Source organism: the organism of the source record quoted next, unplaced genomic scaffold (genome assembly GCF_019419815.1).
Source record: "Pyrus x bretschneideri cultivar Hongxiangsu unplaced genomic scaffold, Pyrus_bretschneideri_v1 Contig7, whole genome shotgun sequence".
NCBI classification, from domain to species: domain Eukaryota; kingdom Viridiplantae; phylum Streptophyta; class Magnoliopsida; order Rosales; family Rosaceae; genus Pyrus; species Pyrus x bretschneideri.
In genome coordinates, this window is record NW_025999809.1 from 9840505 (window position 1) to 9857818 (window position 17314).

The window sequence follows — 17314 nt, forward strand, 5'->3', positions numbered from 1 at the left end:
GATGGGTAGAAGGACATGTGTAGCAACACATCTCTTTGAATCCAAGAACTGGTTGTATATGCCATACAACTGAATCATCACATGCCCTTTAACAACTGAATCGGAAATCAACAGCCGAACAATTGCTTCACGGTTGTCCTTTCCGGTATTTCCACCGTTAGATTCCTTTGGAGTTGACCTGTTTCTTGTTTGCAACCCACCGTTTTCAGAAATTTTCATGCTCTCTTTTGGTGATAACCTTGGCACAACAACTACGAACTAAAGAGATTGTAAAGAGAACATTTTGTTTCTGTTTCAGGGTGAATCATAGCAACAGAAGTCGGAACTGTTGGATATAAGTGAATAATCTTTGACAAAATTATATATGCTAATAAATAATAAATGTGAATAGGAAATTAATAGAGTATGAATAACGAAATAATATTGAACAAAAATATAAAAGATCGAGGCTTGCGTACCGCAATGTCCTTGAAACAGAAATTTCATTCCTACTCAATGCTTGTAGTTCTACGGACGTCTACTTCACCAGGATTCAACGATCAAGTCAGAATTTCAGCACCGGAAAAATTGACTTCTGGTGAATTTCTATGTGTGTTTCTCTTAGTAAGGATGTTTTGGATTATAGAAGAAGAATTGTTTTTTCTGTATTCTAAATGCCATGCAAATGGATGTATATATAATATGATTATGCATGTTCGCAACATGTATGAGGAAGGGATGCATCTGTCCGGAGACATCTTCTCAGAGGGGTGTCTGTTGGTAAAAAATAATTAATTAATTAAATTCGAAATTAATTAAAAATAATTATTCAAATCCGAACAGATTAGTACATCCCAAAGTCCAACCTTAAGGGTGAACCCAATTTTAGTCTCCAAAGTCTATCACTCTAATCATTTTTTATAAGGGATAAAGCCTTATAAAGTGAGGAAACCTTTTGAGAATGACCAATGTGAGACAATGAAATTTCTACTCAAAATTTCCAATAGGAACAACTCCAAGCTCAATGCCTTTGAAATAAGTTTTGTGAACTAGTCTCCTGTCTGAATCTTGAACGCGCAGTAGTGCCCTTGAAATATGATTCTTTCCATTAGAAGAGAGTATGGAGGATCACCATGCCGGTTGACAGTCTTGCGTCTTTTTGGAGCAACTGCAACTTCAGTCCCTCTCACCAGTTGCACTGGCAATATCCCACAAGTAGACCAAGATATCAGAATACAAGCATTAAGTTGCGCCTCATCGATTTCAAATGCTCAGAATTCATTGAATAGTTGAATTACAACAAAGCATACAGCATCTTACCCACGGCTTTCTTCGGGAAGGTTGAAGCAACTTGGAATGTAATGGTAGTGCGGCCGTTCAACCACAAAAGGAAACCTCATTTCTTCATGGAGAAGCCTCACCTGCATTTACCAAAGATACAACAAACTGATGTAAACACGCAAATGTGTTGCTTACAAGCAACCGAAATGTACCTGATTCAAAATTGCAGCCTCTGCAAGCTCAGCATTAAGCTCCAAAACCTCCCAATCATCCTCGTAGAAGGCTCAATTCAACCGTGACCAGAGTAGCCTTCGGCACATTCAAAAGAGCTCGAACTTGAACCCTGGAGCTATCCGGTAACGAAATGATAAATAGCGTATGAAATGGAAATATTTTAAAGATGTTGTATGAAGTTGTAATAGCACCCAAACTTGAAGAGGTAAAATGTAATTTATTCAAAAAGTTAATAACTTAAAAAATAAAATTTTCTACTATTTATATAAAAACACATGATGTATTCTCTGTGCTCCAATCATAATAAAAAAAATTTCGTCCCCACTGGAGCTTTCTCGAGTTGATTAAAATTACGTCATCCTCCTTCCCTCCAACCAAAAAAAAAAAAAAAAAAAAAAAAAAGAAAATATAAAGATACGAAAAATGGAAATGACACCACTCCAATACCAAACGACACCGTATGGGATCCCGTGTAAGTAAGAAAAACCGTCAGAGGGTCCCACTCACGCACGACGTGGTATGATATATTCTCGCAGCTCCACCACCAAACTTAGAGCCGAGGTTCTGATCGCTCACACCACGCTTGAGAAGCCACACCGCCACACGACGTCGTCGTCCTTCCTTCTCTCTCCCTCCTCCTCCTCTTCTCTCTTTCTTCTGGTAATGTCCTTTCATGTCCTCCTGCTCTCCCCCGCTCTCTCTCTTCTCTCTCAGTCTCTCTCTGTAAATGCTTGGATTGCGTCCACATTTATTCTGCTATTTTCTCACTATTTTTTCTCTGAGGTTTTTTTTAATTTTTTAGTCTGTTCGTCATTGCTTTCTGTCTAATCTGGTCTAGGGTTTCAGTAAAAATTTCTCGAGAATTTTATTGTAATTGTTTGTTTTTCGCGCTAATTTTTGCAAATTTAATCGTGAAAGTACTTTTCTGTAAGAATAAATGCCGTTTTAGTGATTAGGAAGAGTTGCATGATATTAATTACATTTTAGTGATTAGTGTTTTCGGAATTCAGGGTATGTAGTTTGAGAAAATTTTGTACTTGCTAGGCTAGGGTTTAGTGAGAGAGGTGGAGAAAGAGAGGAATCTGTGTATGGTATGAACTTTTTGATGGAATCGGAGTGGTGTATAAACTGCATTACCAATTTAGGATACATTTTTTTGGGAATATGTTCGTAGTTGTACCTTCGTTGCTGTAATACATTGTGTTTAATTATGGTGAAAATTTGAACTAGACATGCGTCACTGCAAGGAATTATATATCGCTCAAAGTACTGTGTTTTGGTTGCTATGATTACCTGAGAAAGGGATAGTTATGGTTGCTCTGAATAGTGAATTTGGCAGCCTTTTGCCAAGAACACCAATGGAGTCAGACGAGGGGCAGGATTCTTTTTGCGGGGTATATCCTGAATACGGTGCAATTTTCATGTCGAGCAGTGCAATGAAAGATGAATGTTTTAAACGGGGACTGTTTGGCCTTCCATCTTCACAAGGCCAATTTGTAAAGCAGGTTAAAACTGGAATGATACTATTTCTGTTTGAATACGAGAGGAGAGAACTTCATGGTGTTTTTCAAGCATGCTCTGACGGTGAAATGAATAATTCGCCTTCTGCATACAATTCATCAGGAAAGCAGTTTCCTGCTCAGGTACGAATAATGTCTACTTTCAGTTCAACAATCCACTATTTTCGTTTATGCTTTGATTTATTTCAAATTTCCAATGGGATATATTTTGTTATATTCTTTATGCAGGTAAAAGTCAAGCCAATTTGGCGTTGTCATCCGCTGTCAGAACCTGAATTCAGTGGCGTGATCAAAGATAACTATTTTTCAAATTGGAAGTTCCATTTCGGTCTCTCCAAAGCTCAGGTTTTCTCCTTTCCTATTAACTCAGACCTTGATGGGATTTAGAATTGCCTTTTTTAACAGTATTGTTTCATGTATATGTGTAGGTCCGAAGGCTTTTAATGTTGTTCAGTTCACAAAAGTTAGTATATCAGCCGTGGCAGAGAGAATTAGCCAGTAAAAGAGAACCGATATCAGTAGACACTGCTGGTAGAGTCAAGGAAGTCGATGATGGCAGGTCTGTATTGAGTGATAACGTAAACAACAAGCTTGATGCTGACAATCATAATGGGCCAGCAATGACTCAGTCACCGGGGAATGTCTATGAGAATAATGGAAAAGAAGATGGTGGCATGTTGGCAAGTGATAAAGTGGGTGATCTTCATAAAGTAGACAAGAAGGTTGGGGAGATCATGCAGAGTGAGTATCTTGGGCCCATTCCAGGTGAAGTTGGGAAATTGCATGCTGCTTTTGCAATGTCTGAGAGGGCAGGGAATAAATTTAATGTGGATGTTGAATCCGTGTCATCTGAGCATCCTATGTCGGGTCAATCTGGAAGAGGTGACAACAACCTGGTAATCCATGACGATTCCAGCCGTTTAATGGGCAATCAATTACAAATTGGCAGTAGTGAAGGTAATGTTTTTGGGCCAGTTGGACCAACTGAGAACCCTGCTTTCTTTCAGTCTAGTCTTGATAGACCTGTCTGTCCTGGCATGCCTGTTGAAGAAACAGGTTCTTTGATTCAAGATCAAACTAAATCAACTTCGACTGTTGGCCTGCAAATCACTAGCCATTCTTGTTCAGCATCTCCATCTTATAGAGATGCAATTGTCCCTGCCACTCTTCCCTACGATCCTGATGCTCTTAGTCTGAACAATTCACTCTCACCATCAATTGGGATCAATCAGCGTTCAAATTCCGTTCAAGATTGTTATAAACAACATGGCATTCCTTCCATTACAAATCAATCATATACAGGGTCAAAAGGAATCAGTCAAAGCCTAGAATCCACTTCCAAGTTTGATGTTCATGTTCCAATCGCATCCCCTGACCATTACGAGCACTCATGTCAGGGGAACATCGTGCATTTTCCAGAGGTGGCATATTCTGAAGAAATGGCTGTAGATTCTTCTGGAAAACAGTGTTCCCGGGAGCCAGTTTTGAAGAATTCTTTATCAACTGAAAGTTTATCCCAAATTGGAAGTAGTGAGAGGGAAACCAAGAGCCCTTCATCTTATTCTCTCAGTCCTAGTAACTGTCTGTCCTTTGTGATTGATCGTGCTCATCATGTAGCATTACAAGAAAAACTTGAGCAAGAAATGGCACAGAAATTGAATGATGAACCATGTACTGCTTATGTAACTTCATCAGATGAGCTTCAGTGCCAGTTGCAATGTAGTGTTCATCCTGATGATCATAGCAGCGTGGACCACCGTGATCAGAAATCTTTTAATCATGATCTCAAGTCTTATGCATGTTCTGAAGGAATGTGTTCTGATCTGAAGAATCAAAGAAGTGTATTTTCTTGCTTGACTTCAGATACGCCTGGAAAAGAGAATAGTACGCATGCTGACTACGAGGAAACTGATAATGATGCATCAGTGGATGAAGTCATGGCAATGTTGAGTGCGAGTAACTACAGCTGGGTGAAGTCAAAAAAATCTAAACGACCTACTAGATTGCACGATGACGAGAAGTTTAGGAGTAATAAAAAGACCAAAGTGGACTCTGAGTTGGATAGTAATGACTTGGAGTCAAACATGGCTTCTACTACACGCGTTGAAGATAAAGTTGATCAAAGGCGTGAAGAGATACCATTTGTGGATTTCAAGAGGCGGAGTGAACTGCTGAAACGTAATGATGATACCAATGCTAGAGCGAAGGATGAAATTGCAGGAAAATATAGACTGTTGGGTGGGCAATGCAAGAGAAGGAAGTTGATCAGGCCGAAGTTCAATGACAATGAGCAACGCGATGAAAAAAGCATAAATGGAAACATATCTCTGAATTTACAAGCATCATCACAAGAATCTTCTGTTAGTGAAGATGTTAATGGAAAGAGAAGGAAGCTGGTTAGACCAAAGTTCAGGTTGAATGAGCCATGTGATGACAAAAGCATGAATGGAAACACTTCTAAGATTTTACAAGTGTCATCTCAAATATGTTCAACTAGTGAAGAAAGTGGAAGTTGCGAGGCTTCTATTGGAAGCCAAGGTATGTTGTTACCGCAAGGTACCGATTTGTCGCTTGTGGTGTGTCAGAGCAGTCATGAGAATGCGAATAATCAAACTGGAAGATCTTCAAAATATGAAAGAGAAATTGAAGTTGAAAGCTCTGCGGCATCAGTCAACTTTGGAGATGAAGGTCGAAAAGAGCCTCTTTGTGATGTTGGCAGCCAAATTGCTGACCTTGCAATCCCTAAGTTGTTACTGCAATGTACAGAATCATCTCAAGTGGTTCATGAAGACCTAAAAGAGCTTCTTCTTGACGTTGGTAGCCAAATTGCTAACCTTGCAATTCCTAAGTTGTTACCGCAATGTAAAGAATCGCCTCAAGTGGTTCATCAAACCAGTCGTGAAAATGAGAATATTGAAATGGAAAGATTTCCAGAATACGAGCAGGATATTAAAACTGAAATTTCCGGGCCATCTCTCAAAGTTGGAGATGAAGGTGGAATGGAGCCTCTTCATGATCTTGACAGCCTTGCAATCCCATATGGAGACAAAAAATCTAATGTTCAGAAAGACTCAGATTATAAGGTTCCTATTGTGAACAAATCATCTCCAGATTGTAATGATAACAGGCACATCACTGTTCAGATGTCTGCCCTGCGATTACCTGAAGCAAATTCTGGAACTGAAAATGCATTTTATGCAATGGAATGTGCAAAAGGCAATGAATTGGAGTTGCTTCCAATAGTAGAACTTTGTGCGGAAAGTGGTGATCTTAGCATCAGTAATGTAATAGACAGCTCAAGGAATCTAAACTCTGAGTTGCAAGGAGGAGCCAAAGAAGTTGCTATTTGTGTAGATTCTGGTGTTGGTGATAACCATCCTGAATCCAGTAATAAACAGTACGAGGCATCTCTTGACACCATGGGTTGCTTGGACAAGCAAGAACCATCTCAAGAGCACAGATCCAGGAAATTGTCTGCGGCATCTTTTGGCACTGTTGGTTGCTTCACAAAGCCAGAATCTTCTCTAGAATTTCGGGACCTGAATATGGGATTTGGAGAGCGACTCTTTATACTTAGTAATAGTTTCAAAAGCTCTGATGTTAATCCTTCCAAGCATGTGGATGAAAGGAGGGATGCTCTTCAAATCAGCGGTAGTAATGTTTGCAATTGTTCTGACATTCGTACTTCTGAGAATGTGGAAGATACAATTAGCAAGGATCTTGTTCCAAGCAGAAAATGTGAGCTCAAGTCAGCCAACATCCACTCTGATATTAATAGTTCTAAGCATGTGGGCGATGCTCATGATTCTTTTCCAATCAGCGGTAGTAATGTTTGCAAAAGCTTTGGCACCTCTGGCAATGTGGAAGAGAGAAAGGATGTTCTTACAAGCAGCTGTGGAATTAGAAAACGTGTCCTCAAGAGAGCAATCAACCGCTCTAAATTTGATACTTCTAAGCATGTGGAAGATGTGAAGGATGTTCATCCAATCAGCGACAGTAATGTTAACAAAAGCTTTGGTACTTCTGAGAATATGGAAGAGAGGAAGGTTGTTTTTCCAAGCAGGGTTATAATTAGAAAACGTGTACTCAAGATAGCCGACAGCGGCTCTAAAATTGATACTTCTAAGCATTTGGACAATGCAAAGGATTTTCTCCCAATCAGCGGCAGTAATTCCTGCAAAAGCTCAGACAGTGCGACCTCTGAGAGTGTGGAAGAAAAGAAGGATGTTCTTAAAAGCAACGTTGAAATCAGAAAAGGTGAACTCAAGAAAGCATGCAACAAAGATAGTTTAGCTCATGATTTTGAGTTTGGCGATGATAGTGAAACTGATGATAGTAAAAGAGAAAACAAGAGTCTCTGGAGTATTCTAACGGCCAAGTTGAAGCAGTTGAAGGCGGCTCAACAAACAACAGTGACAAGGTTCTAGCTTTCGGTCGATGCTCAAGCTCCTCAGCATCTACTCTAGGAAAGAGAGTCATTGCAGTTGACAGATAGTTTTTCAAGTTTTCGTTTAGTTGAAGTTAAGGATCAACCCGCATTCCTGTAAAAGCCAAGTACTACGGCTTTTCAGCTTGTCGTGGTGTTACTAACCGAAGAGCTGGAAATACACGTATGAAAGCTGCCGCGTTCTTGAACTTCTTCCGTTAGCTGTTTTCGAGTTGCTTGCAGTGGAGTGGAAGAATGCAACGTTTATGCATGTAAAGTGATCATTTTTTTTGTTAAGCTCTGATTTTGGTTAAAGATTGCAGTTTTTTTTTTTATAAATATGTTCCCAGGATTTGTGAATCTTTTGAATCAGGAAGAATGAAATTATAATTTTGCTTTTTGTACTGCAGTTGTTTGTGAGGGTGATGCCTTTACGTTGCACGTTGAAAATGTGAAAAGGTGATGACATCCAAATCAATGATCAAATTCAGGTTTAATTTATGATGTAATTGACCATTTGCTCAATCCCCATATTTCATTTGTACAGGGCTAGTGGCACAAGTGATTAAAAACGTTTATTTTTGCACATGTCTTGTTTTCGAATTCCTCCTCTATAATATTACTTTATAAGGTTTCGTATTCTGGTCGTGAGGTCTTATGTTTAACTCCTTTTTATGAGGTTTTTTGTTCAACTCTCATTTCTTAAGGTCTTATGTTCCAGCCTTTTCTTTTTTGAAAGATCATGTGTTCGAATTTCCTCTAATATTGCTTTATGTGGTTTTGTATTCAAATATGCTTACCTTGTTAATAAAAAACAAACACTTGGGGCATTAAGCCACAAATTAGGTTAGGATCTTTACTGAGAATTTCTTTAATGTGTTGAAAACATGGTGCGTTAAATTTAGTGTACTGTTTTAAGTCCATCATTAGACTCGATTGAGTTCTTTGAAAATCGTTCATTCCGTCCTTAATGAATAATTAGTGTTTTTTTGCTGCTTTGATAGCGTTATTAGATTTGTTGTCTTTATTCTTTTAGCTGCTGCTCTTTGTTGCGTGCTTGTATTTTCAGCTAATCTTCTGCTGCTTGTATTCTATTTTTCTCATTAATATATTTTATTTACCAAAAAAAAAAAAAAAAAAAAAAGTGTCCTGTATCGTATTTCAGACAAGCTAAAAAAAATCTCTCCTGTCACTGCCCACTTCCGATGCGGCGATGACACCCGATTCCGTTAACTCCCAAACGGACCCAAAATGCTGAGAAGTATTCGATCCCGGCGGCCCCACCGACCGCGTTACGGCGTTTACATCTGCGCCGTTATCTCAGCTCTCCTCCTCCTCCTCTCCGTCTCTCTCCTCTACACTCGCCTTTCTCACTCCCAGTCTCACCACTTCCACTACCGCCGCCAGAACCCCGATTCCCAATACGACGATGTTTCTCTCACCAATCCCCTCGTCTCCGATGAGGCCAACGACGTCGGCTCCATCGCCACCGAGGACAAGATCGACGAGCTCGACGACGTCGTAGAGGAGACGCCCAAAGACGAGGAAGTGGACGATGAGGACGACCCCCAATCGGAGATTTCGCAATCTAGGGTTTCCGGGTATGTATTCGATCACGTGACTGGGGTTATCAGGAGGGGTTTCAATAAGCGTAAAATTGAGGATTGGGAGGAAGATTACAATGGGTTTAACATGGGATTGAGTGCATTGGATAAGAGCAAGGTGGCGTTTGGATCGGACGATGTGCCGGTGGATATGGAGGTGCGGCGGAGGATGAGTGAGGTGGCGGGTATTGAGGACGCGCTATTGCTGAAGGTGGGGAAGAGGGTTTCGCCGCTAAGGGAGGGATGGGGGGAGTGGTTTGATAAGAAAGGCGATTTCTTGAGGAGGGATAGGATGTTTAAGTCCCATGTGGAGATGCTGAATCCGTTGCACAATCCAATGCTGCAGGACCCTGATGCGGTTGGGGTTACTGGGTTGACAAAGGGTGATAAGGTGCTGCAGAAATGGTGGCTGAATCACTTTAAGAAGGTCCCGTTTCTCGGGAAGAAGCCGCTGGGAGTTTCGGGGAGGCCCCGAGAAGTGAAGCTCCGGGAAAATGGCCGTGAGGGTAGGAAAATGGAGAGTGATAGTGGAGATGGTGTTGTGAATGGAAGGGGAAATGGAATAGGTGTAGGAACAGAACTTGCTGAAAATGAGAGTAAGGGTTTGAATTCAGGTTCAAGTGGTAATTCTAGTACCGACAGGAATTTGTCTTACATGAGTAATGTGAGTGATAAAGCGATTGGGAACACCGTTGAACAAATTAGTGAATCGGATCCGGATCAAGTGGGTGGCTTTAAGGATGAGTTTTCAGGTGTTATATATGCAGATGGCAAGAGATGGGGTTACTATCCCGGTTTGGACCCGCTTTTATCATTCTCTGATTTTGTGGATGTGTTTTTCAGGAAGGGGAAATGTGAGATGAGGGTTTTTATGGTGTGGAATTCTCCCCCTTGGATGTATACTGTAAGACAGCAGCGGGGGCTTGAGAGTTTACTATCCCGTCATCGAGATGCCTGTGTTTTAGTGTTGTCTGAGACAATTGAGCTTGATTTCTTTAAAAATAGCTTTTTGAAGGACGGGTACTTTTTCAAACTTTGCTTATTTGATACATTTATTTGTTGGTTTTCTAATTTTCATTTTGTACTGAGGCAATTCTTTTTCCGTAGTTACAAAGTTGCTGTTGCTATGCCAAATCTTGATGAATTACTAAGGGATACACCGACCCATATATTTGCTTCTGCCTGGTCCGAGTGGAGAAAGACCAAGTATTATGCTACTCATTACAGTGAGCTTGTCCGCCTTGCTGCTCTCTACAAGTAAGTTTATTTATTTGCAGATCTGTCCTTCTATGGGTCAGTCAATTTTTATTTTTATTTTAAATCCAGTTGGGACTAATGTGAACGTTTTGATTGGGATGGAACAAAAGAGTATCGCTGAAGAGTGAAGATAATGCATGAGAAATCTAAGTTCTTGTCAATTTACTTTAATGGTAGTTTAAGTTTTACCGTAGCTATTCACCACTGTCAATCTGATATGCTTAGGTAGGCATAATTCATGGCTCTAACTTTTGTCTTTCTTGTCATTAGGGTACACAAAGTTTAACGAGTTAGAGTTGCGTTAGGATTCATTATTGATGTTGAAATTAAATGCACAATCACATTCAGCTTTTTGGCTAGGAGCTTTCACCAGTTCAGAGCAGGAACTTAAACAAAGGGCTAAAAGCCTAGAAGTTTTAATATATACCCGGCTTTTTAGCCAAAATGGTCCCTGAGATTTGCATAACTCCTCACTTTGGTCCCTGAGATTTGAAATCAATAGAAGTGGTCCCTGAGATTGTCTACCATCAATCATTTTGGTCCTTGGGTGAAAAATTATGTTAAATAAGGATCAAAATGACAAAATTACCCTCAATCTAATAAACAATAGGCCAAAATGGTTTGACCAAAATTATTGCGGGTATTTTAGTATTTTATTCTTATTTTATGGAGATTTTTTAGAGAATGACCAAAATGATTGATTGTAGACAAACTCAGGGACCAATTCTATCTATTTCAAATCTCAAGGAGCAAAATGAGGAGTTATGCAAATCTCAGGGACCATTTTGGCTAAAAATCCATATTTACCCCTTGCCAATCTATGGAGGAGATAATGGGTAGAAGTAGGATTCAGCAGAATATTTTAACTTGGTCGTTTCATACATGCTGACCCCACTTAGTGGGAGTAGGCTTTGTTGTTGTTGTTGGTCGTTTCATACATTATAGATTATCATAATGGAAAATTTCCCTTCTTATGTTTCTGTTTATATCCATTTTATATAATCTGGTATTTCATCAAAAAATAAAAAAGAGAAATTCTGTCACTTCAGCTTAGAAGAAGACTATCTGGCTGTTACTTGGTTAAAAAGAAAACTACAGCCATTAGCAACTTTGGGTGAGATGGTAGTAACTATCCATAGGTTGTTGATTCTTTATTTACTACCTTAGGCAAGGAATTTAGCTGAATAGCTACAAGTTAGTATGGAGTTTGACATCTCATATTAACTGGACCTGCACAATTGTGGTCAACCTTGCAATAATGTTCAAGCATTCTTGAGTGGGCACTATTAGTCTATTAGTTCTCCTTGTCGTTGCTAATGTTGTGAAAGGAGTTTAAACCTTAATCTTTCCTAATTGAATTTCATCTCTGTACAATTTTTTTTTGGAATTGTTTGTTGTAACAGAGCTGTGTGCTGTAAGTTTTTGTTGTAAAGAGGGAAATCAAATGATTTCTTTTCCTTTTCTGGCGTGTAGAGAAGTATGAAATATTGTTTATGCAAAATGTAATTCCTCTTCCTGAAGTTTTTTATTTTCCTTGCTCCATTTTCACTTTCAGAAAAATTCTTAAACAAATAAATGAGTTCAAGAGTTTTCATGGTATGTGCTTTAGTGGTGAGGTTTAACAAATCAATGAGCTCCATTTTCACTTCAGCAAAAAGTTCTTAACAAATAAATGAGCTCAGAGTTTTCATGGTATGTGCTTGAGCAGTCGAGTTTTAAAGAGACTGCAAGTTTTGCTAGATGAGCTCGATGCAACTAAAGAAGAGTTAAGTTTCCTGATGAGCATATCATGGAAAACTTAACGCATGTGATGACTTTTTAGGTTCAGAGTTTTCGTTCTTTATGCCAATCTTAAGCATGGCCATTATCATCCTGTCTGATATGATCTGGTTATGTGTAACGTTTTGGATTTTAGATGCTGATATGTGCAAACAGAATGGTGCATTAAACATAACATTTTTCTGTTGAGTTTAAAGATCTCCCTAACTTCATTTCTTTGCATTTGCAGATACGGAGGAATATATCTTGATTCTGATATCATAGTCCTGAAGTCTTTATCATCACTTCACAATTCTGTTGGTAAAGAGGATCGACCTGCGGGAAGTTCTTTGAATGGTGCTGTAATGGCATTTAATAGGAGGAGGTATGTACATGACTTCATCTCTAATTGTGGGAATCAAAGTACTATTTCAGTTGAAATCATTTTGAATCAGAACAGACTTGTATTTATCATTGAATTTTAATAACGAGGTTTGTTTTCCTTTTTATCTAAGTGTGCTTTTTATACCGGTGCATTGCGTAGAGTACTAGAATTCTCACTTACTGCTGTCCCTTTACCTCATCCATCCTACTGGTTTAGGATTCATTAACAGGAGCTTTTGATGATTCTTCCTGACATTACACTAAACCCTAAACCCTTAACCCTTCAAAATAATTATATTTGTTTGTGTGTGTACTGGGCTATGTGTTTACGTGTTTTATGTTTCATAAATTGTTTCGAATTGCATACCCTTTATTGGGTAAACACCAAAGAGAGAGAGTCCACAAGAATCGCATGAAAATTAGGAAATTGTGTTATATTTGAAAATTTAGTGGCATTGATCTGTACATTTATTAGCTGTCCTATATACAAATTTGAGTGGCACTGATGAGGAAAATTATAAACTAGTATATTTGACTTGTATGAAAATTTTGGATTTTGATATTTGCTTCACTTTTCCATGCAGCCCCTTCATAATGGAGTGCCTGAAAGAGTTTTATATGACATATGATGATACTCGTTTGAGATTGAATGGGGCTGATCTTTTGACAAGAGTTGCACGAAGGTTTTTGAGTGGTCGTAATAAATCAGTTAGACAGCTGGAGCTGAAAGTGCAGCCTTCTTTCATATTTTTTCCAATTGCTTCTCAGAATATCTCAAGGTAATCTTATATGAATTCTTTTCCAATGGAGAGGAGTGTTGTGGGCTGTGAGTGCCTATCGATCTGTGAAAAGTCACCTTTGATCGCCACTCATTTCCCGCAGCAGTCCTGGAACATTCATCCCGCATTGAAGAAAACCCCATCTTCTGATTTCTTACACTTACGTGTTTTATATTTGGATGCATGCTGGTGCATTTATTCAAATATTCTCGAACCTCTTGAGCTTTTGTATAGCAGTTTTTAACTTTTAGTTTACAATTCTCCCATGAGCTTTCTTCCTTTATGAATTAACTCAATTGATGTGGGAACAGATACTTCACTGCACCGTCAACAGAGACTGAAAAGGCTCAACAAGATGCCCTGTTCAGAAAGATTCTAGATGAGTCGTTAACATTCCATTTTTGGAACAGCTTGACATCGGCTCTCATTCCAGAGCCAGAGAGCCTTGCTACCAGGCTTATTGACCACCCTTGTATCCGATGCACTGATGTGTTGTGAGTTAACATAATTCCTCTGGTTGGTCGGTACTGAATGGGCCAATAACACAGAAGCTTATCAAGTTTTCACTTCCTGTCAATAATTAAAAGATAAGTGCAAGCCCGTTCGTGTAGCTGTAAGATCGTGTATCTTCTCTGTATGCTCATGAAAAGACAGAGTTCTTTTCTTTGTGAAATGCTGGTAGAAGCTCTGTTGCATTTGGAAATTCTTTTTTCGCTCTAGCAAGTTTCTTAGGTGGCTCTTGTTGTTTAATCACTAGTCTGTGCCATTCTTCTACCGATTATCGCCGGTTAAAGGTTTTGAATTCGAATTCAGGTTTCAGCTGTAGTGAAGAAACTATTTGTTACTAGTTTACATGGAAATATAGAAAGATGTCTGATTCTTTGTTATGTATGCCTTCTCTCTCTCTCTCTCTCTCTCTCTCTCTCTCTCTCTCTCTCCCCCCCACACAGAATGTACATAATCTTATTTATTCATATGGTGGTACAATTGCAAAATAGTGCCTTTACTTGCATCTTCTACATCAATTATGCATTACAAAAAAAGCAGCCTATAAATAGAACAAGCAAAGCATGAAAGTGCTTTTGTCTAGTCTCCATGACAACCGCTAATAAGTAATAATTTCAAACAAATCAAGCATCCTAAATCGCCAATCCCTTTACCAATAGGGCCCTCCACCATCTCTCTCTCTCTCTCTCTCTCCTCTGACCTCAAAAGCAAGAAAGAGATCCATAAGCACTTTTGCACAAAAGCATTAAGCAGCTGTTAACCACAGTTCCATCCTCCTCCTAGTCCATAGCATTGGGACCAAAGCATCTTCTTTTCACAGGGTTCCAAATCCACTGTACCAAAAACTTTCTTCCTTTCACCCCATTTACATTAAACCCATTTCCCCATCTGTCCTTTGAAACCGCACCAACATACCCTCCACCCCCGCCACTACCATAAACCCCCATACACAAATCTGCAATTTCTGTCGGTGCAGTCGGATCGTCACCTGCGTACCACGCATTCACAAGCGGGTTGCTCGAGACCTCCGCTAGCTCATGAGCTATCACACTTATCATCCCATCAGTGCCCGCATCCCCGTTGGGCGCGCGCATAATGGTGTTCCCTCCAGGTGTGCCTGGTGGCGGCCTGCCTGAGTCCTTAGGCCAGGCAAAAGGGTAAGCGCAGACGCCCGGACACTGACTCCCGCTATAACCCACCCATGCATACGGCACAGTCACACCAACTAGGGTTGGAAATGTGAAGTAGTGAAAACCACAAACCGCCCTGCAGAAGTCTTGAACCCTAACATCAGATGAGCTCAGAACTAAGTAAACCCCGTTTCTCGGGTTGAGAGGCAAGGCTCTTGGATGTGAAGTGACAGCATTTTTTATGATGGACTGCATCGAAAGGCGGCTGAGAGAGCTTCCATGGGAGTAGGAAGAATCGTAAAACTCTCCGGAGAGAGCAATGGTTCTAGTGATGTTTGAGCCAGTTTGATCAGTGTAGAGCCTCACAGTGCTCCACCAATCAGCAACAGAAGGGTAAGGGGCAGGAGAGGAGAGAGAGTAGAGGAAGTCTCTAATGGTGGATTGATAAGTAGGGTTCCAGTGGCCATACCATATAACATAAAGGTTGATGGGAGAAGCAAGGACAGGACCCATATGGTACTGAAGGTCCACCAGATCTGATGAACCCTCATAGTTTTTGGCTTGGTTGAATTGTGTGTTCTGGCTCCATGAATATTGAGCCAGAATTGTAGAGAAAAAAAGGGAAGAGAAGAAGAAGAAGAAACTGCAAAGTTGCAGATTTTGCATGTTTAATGGTTGGTGGTGAGAGACTGAGAGTGGGAGGTTCTTATAGAGAGAGAAACCAATGAATGTAAATAATGGGGTTGGTGAAGATTCTTATATTATAATTTTTGCTTGTGCCAATGAGCAGTTGTAACTTGTTGCTTGTTTTGCATAATTTCAAGTCCTCGTCTACTTTTCAATGATAACTATGTTGTTTGCATTTTCTTTTGTTTTGGTAACCTTTTTCACTTCTTACATTCTTATTTATTTTTGGTTTTTAGATCAAAGAAATAAGGAACGAATCAAGAGACATACGTAAACATGAATGTGTACAAAGAAAAAAAGGAATTGTTAAAATTATTTCCCTTTCCTTTTCTATCATTATAGGAAGAAAAAAAAATTGCAAACATGTTCATCAAAACTCTTTTTTATTGTACAAATTTGAAGATCTAGTTTTTGAACGGAAAAAAGCTATGTACACGACTGTCATTGTAATAGACTGTTATTTCTTAGTAACGATTTAAAGACCTAAATTGAACAGAAAAAATTATAAACATAATTTATTGCACTCAATCGTTATAACACTATAGATGAGGAGTTTTTGTATTATGTAATTTTGTTCTTTTGTGTGTTTTTTACTAAGATCATTAGTTGTCATGAACTAAATTAATTAAATAAAAGAAGAGCTCTATGATATTCTTATTCCCATATTAAAATAAAGGTGTTATGCTAACCAACCTCTTTATGTATATATAATTGTTCTAGCCTACACTTGGGGGTAGAAGATTGGGATCATAGAAGAAACTGTTTGTTTGTCCCCAAAACAATTGTGGCACTAATTTTTATATGTGATTCTTTCTCGACTGAGAAATTTTTCAGTGTGTCGGAAATACTGTACATCAAATGTAATAATACAATTAATTGAAATGTTTTATTTTCAAGTTTCCAATCAATTGATTATTACACTTGGTGCACCGAACCTTTATCTAAGCACACTGAAAAATCTCTCTCCTCTCTCTTAGATTTTTCTTGCGTCTTGCCACCTCTCTTCAATTTTTCAAGTTTAAAAATTTTTGATACTATCAGATGCTAGATTACTGTTGTCTCCATGTAGTATAATACTTTGTGTGATGAAAACATTGGTTATTGTCAAACTCCACAACTTTCTTTAATACAAAACTTATTTTTCTGCGGTTGGCCACATGTTATGGTTCTTGCTCATAAACTAACTTATCATTTGGATAATCAGCAACCTGATTAACTTCCAATGACTAGAAAGACTACTTAATTTGTTCAGTTTACTCTGACAACTGATAATATTTAGTGAGAAACACTGAACGAGTCAAACTCCAGAAGGAAAAGAAGAAAAGAAATGAAAAAACCCTAGCTTGTGGTGCAATAGCAATCGGGTAGTGCAATTGAGAGTACATAAATTTTTTCTTTGTTCAAAGCGGAGGTTTAAGGGTTTTTGATGTTTACGTTTAAAATCAAGAGTTTTATGCACTGCCAATTATCCTTAAAAGAGTCCCACACGGTTTTGCATCAATGGAATTGTGATATACTTTTTTTCATTAAAAGTTAGAACAATCGACAAACTGTGATTACCCCATCTCTTCTCAGATGGTTGTTCGCCTCAATCCCCGATTGTCGGTGGTTGTGGCCCTGAGCAACATTTCAATTTGGAAACTTAATTTCCTCTCTTTTGTTTATCTTCCAAATTCTCTCTATTCCTTGCTATTGTGTTCCAAATTTCCATTAGCCCCAAATGAACCTCAAATCCCTAACGCATATGGATCCAGCACTCAAGACTCTA

General features: G+C 39.0%; 2 protein-coding genes across 7 annotated transcripts; one reads left to right on the forward strand and one right to left on the reverse strand.

Annotated features, from left to right (window-relative positions):
- The first annotated feature begins 1922 nt into the window (after positions 1-1922).
- Positions 1923-14109, forward strand: LOC103945154 (uncharacterized protein At4g19900). Of its 6 annotated transcripts, none has more exons than XM_048573948.1 (6): positions 7445-7712; positions 7851-10064; positions 10152-10301; positions 12310-12444; positions 13028-13222; positions 13534-14109. In XM_048573948.1, the coding sequence occupies exons 2-6, from the start codon at positions 8692-8694 to the stop codon at positions 13718-13720; spliced, it is 2040 nt and encodes a 679-aa protein (XP_048429905.1). In that variant the 5' UTR covers positions 7445-7712; positions 7851-8691; the 3' UTR covers positions 13721-14109. The 6 variants fall into 6 exon arrangements, 5 of the variants coding, with proteins under 5 accessions (XP_048429904.1, XP_048429902.1, XP_048429903.1 ...); XM_048573950.1 differs by having other exon boundaries at positions 13412-13678; XM_048573947.1 differs by lacking the exons at positions 7851-10064; positions 10152-10301; positions 12310-12444; positions 13028-13222; positions 13534-14109 and adding exons at positions 1923-2154; positions 2822-3137; positions 3243-3359 and having other exon boundaries at positions 3443-7844.
- Positions 14110-14176: 67 nt separating this feature from the next.
- On the reverse strand, positions 14177-15582 carry LOC103945230 (protein EXORDIUM-like 7). The gene has a single exon (XM_009355771.3). It carries the CDS (start codon positions 15523-15525, stop codon positions 14509-14511), a length of 1017 nt encoding a protein of 338 aa, XP_009354046.2. The 5' UTR covers positions 15526-15582; the 3' UTR covers positions 14177-14508.
- Between the last annotated feature and the right edge of the window lie 1732 nt (positions 15583-17314).